The 8,785-nt window shown below is 42.3% G+C and overlaps 1 protein-coding gene across 1 annotated transcript in view; it reads left to right on the forward strand.

The window, feature by feature from the left end:
• Ifnar1 (interferon alpha and beta receptor subunit 1) overlaps positions 1 to 3,507 on the forward strand; it is a 29,983-nt gene extending 26,476 nt beyond the window's left edge. The window contains exon 11 of the mRNA XM_026393587.2: positions 600 to 3,507. Coding sequence (XP_026249372.1) covers positions 600 to 857 — 258 coding nt within the window. The 3' untranslated portion in view covers positions 858 to 3,507. The remainder of the gene's footprint in view (positions 1 to 599) is intronic.
• The last annotated feature ends 5,278 nt before the right edge of the window (positions 3,508 to 8,785 follow it).

Here is an 8,785-nt window from a genome sequence, read left to right on the forward strand (position 1 = left end):
GGAGTAGATGGGCAGGTGGGTACCCTTGGGCTTTGCATGGGAGCCAGGACCACTCCCCTCCAGAGTCACGAGCAGTGAAAGAGCTACCCCAAGAACAGCCCAGCACTCTAAGAATGCCTAGTATATCTTCACTAGCTAACTCTAATAATCCTGAGTTTTTAAATATCACTTTTATGTACTGTAATATTCATAGCTCTTATTTAAAATAGACTTAAAAATAGCTAATTATAAAATTCCTAGTCAAACAGGAAAAAAATTAATTTCTCAGTTGTACTGCTTCTGGGTACCTTTGAGTTGGATTATTTTGAGTTATTTTAAAATAAAATGTCCATGCTCCCCTGCGCTCCCCTGGCAGCCCTTCCTAGGCTGCTCCAGGGCAGTGTGCCTCTTACATGCTCTTCTTGGATTCACCAAGAAAGTACTAAGATGTGTGAACTCACTAGTAATTGGTATGTTCTTAGCTGACTTACAATGTAATTGGTATGTTCTTAGCTGACTTTTTAATATGCATAATAAAAGAGAAAGCTATTAGAACTATGAAGCTAATTTTTATTATTTTAAAACAATTCATCTCTATTCCTTCCTTTTTTTAAAATTAGTATTTTTCTGAACAACCTTTAAAGAATCTTCTACTTCTGACATCTGAAGAACAAATTGAAAGGTGTTTTATAATTGAAAACACAAACACAAATACTGTAATGAAGGAAACTAATCAAATTGACGAGGATCACAAAAAGTACAATTCCCAAACCAGTCAAGATTCAGGAAACTATTCTAATGAAGATGAAAATTCGGGAAGTAAAACAAGCGAAGAACTTCTGCAACTGGAAACTGAGTCCCCAGAAATGAACTCTTAAAATGCTTGTTGCCATTGGAGTTCACACCGGAACTCAAGCTCCTTGTAACTGTAAAGAGGATGTTTGCTTCTTAGGGAAGGAAAAAAAAAAACAAAACACCTTCAGATCACAGTTCCTAAAAATACAGCAGGCATTTAACTATTTAAAAATGAAATCACAGGAGTTCGGAGAAATACGCTCTGCCTTCTTATCAAGCCTGTCTTGGGTGAGATGGACAACTCGGGCAGGTGGCCACCATCTTTCCCGTGTCGTGCTTACTGTCTCGTGGCTAAAGGCAGTTTTTGTGTTCCTGTCAGTACTGACACGATGCTGCTGGTTACTGCAGGTGGCATTTGTTCTCCACTCCCAACGCCATCTCACTATTTCTCAGGAAATATTTAGAACATTTGGTCTTTGGTTAGAGCCTTAGGATGTTTCTTTAAAAGGTCTGAATATTATCACCCGGTCTTCCAAAAAGTAGCTTGTCCTAGAAAACAGCCACAAATGCCAGAAAAATAATCCTTAACAGTGTTCAGGGGAGTTCTCTGCATTTTTCCTGAGATATTGCACAACTGCCTGTCCCTTACATGCTTTAGGATTAAAACCAGGTAATCTTTTACTTTGCATGAAGACCCCCCGATTCATAACTGGTTAGAGCCGAGGCAGTCACTGATGTCATCTAGTGGTTACCTAATTAGAGAAGCCATTGTTATATTTTAAAGTCTCAGTGTGTGCTCATGAGGCACAGCACACAGGTCATCCTGGGACCAGAAAATGCCAGTGATGGAAAAAATGGAGAAGAGGAGTCATTCAGTAGGAAAGAGTCAAGTAAATTTGGTGAAAAAAAAAAGAATTTGTCTAATCAACTTTAATTATTAGCCCAGTATGTTTTTCTGGCTTATCTGCCACTTTTCATACCAGGCAAACTTCTCTGCACTGCCTAGCAATATTCAGATGCCCCTTCTGTTCAGCCTGCATGCACTCAAGAAAATGCAAATTATTTAATTTCTTCTTGAGGAAGAAAAGCCTAATTTTAAAAATTATATAGTGCTTTCCAAAGGCACTCAGGGCATATTTTAAATTACATTTAGGGTTAACCATGGATGCCTTCTGTAGCAGAAAGTCTAGAAATTCTGGTGGCCTGAAGGGCAGGCCTCTCACCAGTTGCTGCAACTGGAACCATTGAAAGAGAAAACACATGGCGTCAGAGGGTATGCTGGGTGCCCATCACTAAGGCCAGTCCTGTCACGTGGTCATCTCTGTTGAGGGAACACCATCGGCCAGGAAGAAAGGGAGGGCTGTGGTTCCCAGCCCGTCCTGGGTACCTGCACGAGTGTGCACACCACACCATGTGCTTCTGGCCCTGTCAGCTGGCTCCCAAGTCATCCCAGCAGAACACCAAGGCCAAGGAGGAGGCCCAAGGAGCCCCATTGAGACCCCAGAACACTCTCTTTCTCTTCCTGACCAGAGGCACTTGGTTCAAAGTGCAACTTCTGGGTTGACCCTGCAATTGTAAAGGCCCTGTCACTTTGAAAAGTCGCCCCTTAGAGAAATTGGGAACATGTCATAGCCCTGCCACTGTTGCCTTTCGTACTGTGTCTCTTCAGTGATCCTGTCCAGCACTTCTGACCCTGTGTTCACCACAGTGAAAAAGCTGCTCTCTTCAGGACAGGCAGCCTGAACGGAAACGACACCTTCGTAGGATATGAAGATGGGGAAACTCTTTGAACACTAAGATAGCAATGGAATTGGTAGGTCCCTGAGATTTGGGGACCCATGTCTTCATGTGACAACTCTGTGACTTTGAACAAGCACTTGAACAGTAATAGAAAAAAAAAAAAGGAAGAGGGGCCATTCTGTCCTTCACAGTGTTCTACAGATGCTTCATCAGGAGGTGCTGCTGAGTTGTAAGGAGATGAGTTTTTTTTTTTTTAATAATAGTTTTTACTTAAAAACACTTGGGCTGGCCTCAGTGGCACACACCTGTGACCCTCAGCAGGGGGCTGAGGCAGGCGGATCACAAGTTCAAGGTGAGCCACAGCAACTTAGCAAGACCCTGTCTCAAAAATTTTTTTTAAAGGGGGGGGTTAGAGGTGTAGCTCAGTGATAAAGTGCCCCTGGGTTCAATCTCCAGCACCCCCCAAAAAATTATATATATATATATATATATATATATATATATATACGCCATCCACTTGGAAGCCCTAATAGACTGCCTAAAAATTAGAGTGTTGCTGGTTTTTGGAGAGACTGAATATGATCTGAGAATTCATGAGAGACATTCTATATAGTACATATGGATATATATAAAAAGTGATTCAGGCCTGTAAACACATATGTACTTATACTGATATGTGCCCATATATAAGATGGTAGCCCTTATTATACTGGTATGGCCAAAAAACTAATTATTAATATAAGTAGTAATTGTAATTAGAAAATTTTAAATGCTGTTTAGAACTATGACTTTGAGTCTGGCCAGAAATTTGCAACCTGTAAAAAGTTAATTTAAAAATATAATTTAGGCCAGGCTTGGTGGCACACACCGGTAGTCCCAGATACTTGTAAAGGCTAAGGCATGTTCAGTTGAACCCAAGAATTCAGGATCAACCTAGGCAACATAGCAAGAACTTGTCTCAAAAAAAAAAAAAAAAAAACCTAAAAATTTATAGTTTGTATCTTTCCCCAAAACGAGGCTATGTTATTTAAAACAGCCTCAGATTGCTCTTGAGTTTGTGGAGAGGGTATAGAGAATCCTCCCCAACCCCATATCCCATGCCTGCTACGCGTTCTGTATTCACTGGTTTTCTGTGATGACTGTCTTCCCCCACTAGAGCAGAGCTCTATAAGAGCCCCCGGCCCCGTACCTCTAATATGGTGCAGAGCACGTGGAGAGTGCTCAGAAAATAATTATGGAATGAATGAGGCTGAGTTGAGCCAGGTGAGTGTCCTAGCAATGTTTGTTTGTTTGTTGAATTAGAAGGACATTACTGAGTTTTAATGTTTTTATGCAACAATTTTTATCTTGTTTATATATTTGTCTTTATTATTGTAAACAACTTTATGTAATAAACACTGGAGCCAGATTCTCTGTTTTTTTGTGATTTTTTTTTTCCACTTGAACTTAATAGATTGTATGCTTCAAGATGTTGCAGCTGATGCCTTTAGAAGGTATTCCTGATAGAGGGACCTGATGCCGGTGCCAGATACACCAGCGCCCTCCGTCAAGCATCCCAAAGGGCCACCACCACGTTATAACTGCCCCACAGAGCAGATGGGAAATCGTTTGTTTGCCTTTTTTCTTCTCCACACCCTGAACCTAACCCCTGCGGGAGCATAGTCATCCTGAAGCAAGAGTCTGCAATGGCTTTGTGTCCTCCTTGCTTGCTTTCTTTTTTTCAAAATATCTTTATTTTATTTGTTTATTTTTTATGTGGTGCTGAGGATCAAACCCAGGGCTTCGTAAGCAAGCGCTCTATCGCTGAGCCGAAACCCCAGCCCCCCTCTTGGCTTTCTTGAATTAAACTGCCTTCCTATTACAAAATTCCTACTCCATTCCAAGTGGCTGCTGCTGCTGCCTCCCAGGCAGGGAGACACTTCCTGCTCTTGGGCATATTTTGACTCAGAAGTTGAATATAATTTGTATTCAATCTGGGAACCCTTCTATATTTGTGTTTTTAATAAGCTTCCTCAAATTATTTTTCAAAATGGATAGGGAAGGAAATAAATTCATCTCTAATGCCCAAAGTACATCCAGTTACTTAACATAGCGCCAGTACCAGTAATCTCCTGTTTGTTCTCTCTTCCTTTTTCTTGAGCTTAGGTTGATCACAGAATTGGAAGTCTTGAGGACAGTATGAATACATGGATATTTACTGTGGGAAGTTTATATTGATGGGGAAAAATTCAACATATCTTTTCCTTTTTCTAAGGAGAACAAAGGAGAGACTGGTAACCATCCTTCCTCCAAGGACTGCTCACTCCCTTCCCTTGCATACAAGCAATGTGCAGTACAAGGATACACAGTGCCCTTTCTGTGGTCTGCTTCCCCTTGACACTTGTAATGAAGAAGTCATTAGTGATGATACGAAGAAAGGAATTTGGCAGTGTAGATACTCTGTCTTGGGGGGCAGGTATTGGGAGGAAGAAGGAAATTGAAAAACAACACCACTCAAGAGCTGATTGAAATAAAATATGACCTCACCTGTGACAGTACCCTCCCACACAGAGACATCCCAAAGTTTTCTAGATTTATTGTGGAAAGAGGACATACCTGCATGTTGAATGATCAGATGAGCATTTCATTGTATTTCTATAGTGTATGTTTCCTTCCATTATGTGGCAAACCCCTTGAAAACAAGGATTGTCCTTGTTTGCTTGTAACGTGAAGGCTCAAGTTGAATTAAGTGCACATTGAAAGTACATACATTAACTGGATCTACCACTAGAGGGCAACAAGGCACCTGCTCAGGCCCACAACAGCAGTTCTTTAAGGAATAGATTCTTAAATGGTTGTCAAGAGAAGCCATAAAGGCAGTGTGTGTCATATAAGGTTGCCAGATGTAACAAATGAAAATACAGAACACCCATTTAAATGTGAATTACATTCGAATTTTAGGTAAACTATATTTTGAGTATAAGTATATTCCAAAAATTGCTTGAGATATATTTACACTAAAAATATCTCGTGTTGTGTAATGCTTTGAATATGCTAGCATATTTGAATATGCTAGAAAAATGATTGTGAAATTTTTAGAATGAAAGTATGTCATTCCCTCCTTGAAATCTGAATTATTTCTACCACATAAACATGGATGTCATCTTTGTGCAGCATCTGAAATTACAGATACATAACAGTTTTTTGTTTGTTTTGTTGTTGTGTACAAGCATGTTCCAAGCACTATTTGGAACATACCTATTCTAAAACGCTGTTCATTTGTTTATGTGAAATTCACATTTAACTGGGTGTCCTGTATTTCATCTAGCAATACTAGTCATGTTAAGATATATAAGTACCCTTGGGCCCTCCAATGCCCTAAACCAATATAAATAATGCTTTAGACAGAAGTGGGTATTAGCTACATTATGCAAAGCAGAGTTATTTACAATTTAACACATGGCTAAGAGAGTTAACATCACAAACATTTTTATAGCCATAAAAATAAATTCCATCATAATTCCGTCCTGATGAGGACATGGGCAGAAAGGTGCCTCCCATCTGGGTTGTGTGGGTCTCTCTGAGAATCTGCCTGCTTATCACTTCCCACACCTGGCTCTGATCAGCACGTGTCCTGTTTCAGTTACTTCTTTTTTTTTTTTAATTAGTTACACGTGAGAGTACAATGATCTTGACATATACATTTTAATCAAATGGGGTATAATTTCTCATCATTATACAGAATACATGTATGATGATGTGAGGGGGGAAAAAGAAGTGTGTGACATTAGATTGGGTAGAGAGAAGTGATGGGAGGGGAGGGGAGGGGAAGGGGGATAGGAAGGACAGCAGAATAAAATAGACACTAGTATTGCTGTATGTATATACGTGGCTGTATGACTAATGTGATTCTGCAACCTGTTTCGGTTACTTCTAAGTTCGAATTTTATTTCTCAAGGCATGTGAGCTTCTCGAGGACAAGGGGTTGCATTGAATCATTTTTGCATCCTCTATTGTAACTGCTTGATAAAAGGTCTTTTGAAATGGATTCACTGTTCTCTTCTGAGTTTTTTCCTTCAGATAAAGGAATCACTTGGCCAAAAAGCAGGACTGCTTTTGACCTCAAACAGGTCCTCCTGCTGTCAGCACCCATGGCACTCCATTCTTCCATGGAATGACTGGCCTAATGACCCAATCCTCAGGGCAATTTGTTGTAAAGGCAGAACCGGGACAGTCTTGTTCCATGCCCTGTACTCAGCACCCTGGCTGGCCGCAGAGTTTGACTTCACACACCTTTTTAAGTGAAAGAATGAGCTGGAGGCCTTTACTTGTTCCCAGGAATCCACCCTGGCAAGTGTCTTGGAGCCTGGAATGACAGAATTGGAAATTCAGAGACAAAGCAGTCTGGGGAATGAGGCTGTGAGTGGGCCCACGGGAATATGCCCCAAAGTGTGCAGGCCTCTGGTCCCAGGCAGGCGCTCATCGAGAGCACCCATTCGGGACAGGCACTAAATGGCCAGGTGGACAGGGCAGTCAGCCCTCATCTTTAGCCTCTCAGCGTTCACACACGGCGACCTTGAGGAGAGCCACCATAATGGAAGCTATGGCTGGACCCCATAGCAAGGCCTCACCCACTGTAGCCCTGACCAACGCTGAACCCTGCAGTGTGCTCCACTCAGTGGTCCACTCGAACCTGGAGGAGCAGCAATTCATTGTCACGGGGATTTCACTGTGTCCTGCATGCCCAGCAATGCCTCAGGCCCCTACTACCTAAGGGGCCACAGAGTGTGAGAAAGCTGGTCTCCATCGTGGTGCTATTAGGAGGTGGTGGACCCTGAAAGAGGCGGGGCCTAGTGGAAGGTCCTCCTAGAAACCAAAACAAACCTTTCCTCTTCATAAGTCTCTTATTTCAAGTATGTGTTATAGTAATGGAAAGCTAACAGTACCTATATTCATTTTCTGTTGCTACTCTAACTAGTTACAGTAGCTTAAAACAACACAAAATTATTTTATTACAGATCTGTGACCTCTGTAGTCAGAAGTCCAAAACGGGTGTCTCTGGGCTAAAATCAAGGTGTCCTCAGGGCTGTGTTTCTGCATGGAGACTCTTGGGGAGAATCCCGTTTCCTTGGTCTTTGCATCTCTAGAGGCCACCTGCATGCTTGGCTGGGACCCCTTCCTCCATCTTGAAAGCCAGAAATAGCTGGTCAGAGTCTCACATGGTGTCACTCTGACCTCTGCTTCTGTTTCCCTCTTCACATGTAAGGACACTTGTGACCACATTGGGCCCACCTGGATAATCAGGATAATTTCCCTATTTTAGAGTCAGCTGATGGGCAACCCTAAATCCATGTGCTACCATAAATCCCACTTTTCCATCTAAACTAACATTCATGGATTCCAGGGATTTGGATATAGACATTTTTGGAGCAGAGAGGCATTCTTCTATCACAATTCTTTTTTTTTTTTTTTCAATCATTCAAAGTGCTTCTCCTTCTCTAGTTGAACCCTGATACATTGCCTGAGACCAGAGGACCCATTTTATGCCAAAGGAGGACCCATTTAAGCAATGAGCTCATGACAGGAGAATCCAGTCCCACAGTATGCCACATTGCTCTGACAGAAGATTGGAATGGCCTTAAATGACACAGCCAAGGCCCCAGTTGACAAAGAACTCCAAGTGGCTGAGGCACTGGGTCTCCGGCAAAGTCTGGGAACCCAGGGTTGTACATCCAGTGGCACTTCTCACCATCTGACCCCACAACTTTAGAAGTTCTCATTTCCTGTTTTGGGAACAAGGGGCTGCTTTGCCAAAGGACACACAGTCAGGGCGCCACTAAACCTGAATTTGTGGCTCCCACATTATTGTTTGAATTCCTCACACCAGTAGTTCAGCAGGCAGAGAATGGAGGTGCTATGCAGGCGGAGAGAAAGCACCCCAACTGTGTGGAGGTGACAGAGTTCTAACTATATAATGGAGCAGAAAGGAGCAGATCTGGAACCAGGAATTCACAGGGGTGTGTCTTGGTGCTTTCTGTGCACAGGCAATTACAGTAACAGACAGACAAGGCCCAGCAATGGGGCGCAGGCGCTGAGGGTAAAGGGTGGGTAATCCCACCAGGCAAGCAAACCAGACCAAAAAGGCTGTGGACAGGGAGGAAAATCTCGAATGAGTGGGAAAGGAGGAAGAAGATGACTTCTTATTATGAGATTTGAGACCCTGCAGGAACGGGGCTACAGCTGTCCTGCTCATCTCTCCATTGGAAAGGTTTGGTTTGGTTTGATTTGGTTT

The sequence above is a fragment of the Urocitellus parryii genome, chromosome 2 (assembly GCF_045843805.1).
Source record: "Urocitellus parryii isolate mUroPar1 chromosome 2, mUroPar1.hap1, whole genome shotgun sequence".
In the NCBI taxonomy this organism is placed as follows: domain Eukaryota; kingdom Metazoa; phylum Chordata; class Mammalia; order Rodentia; family Sciuridae; genus Urocitellus; species Urocitellus parryii.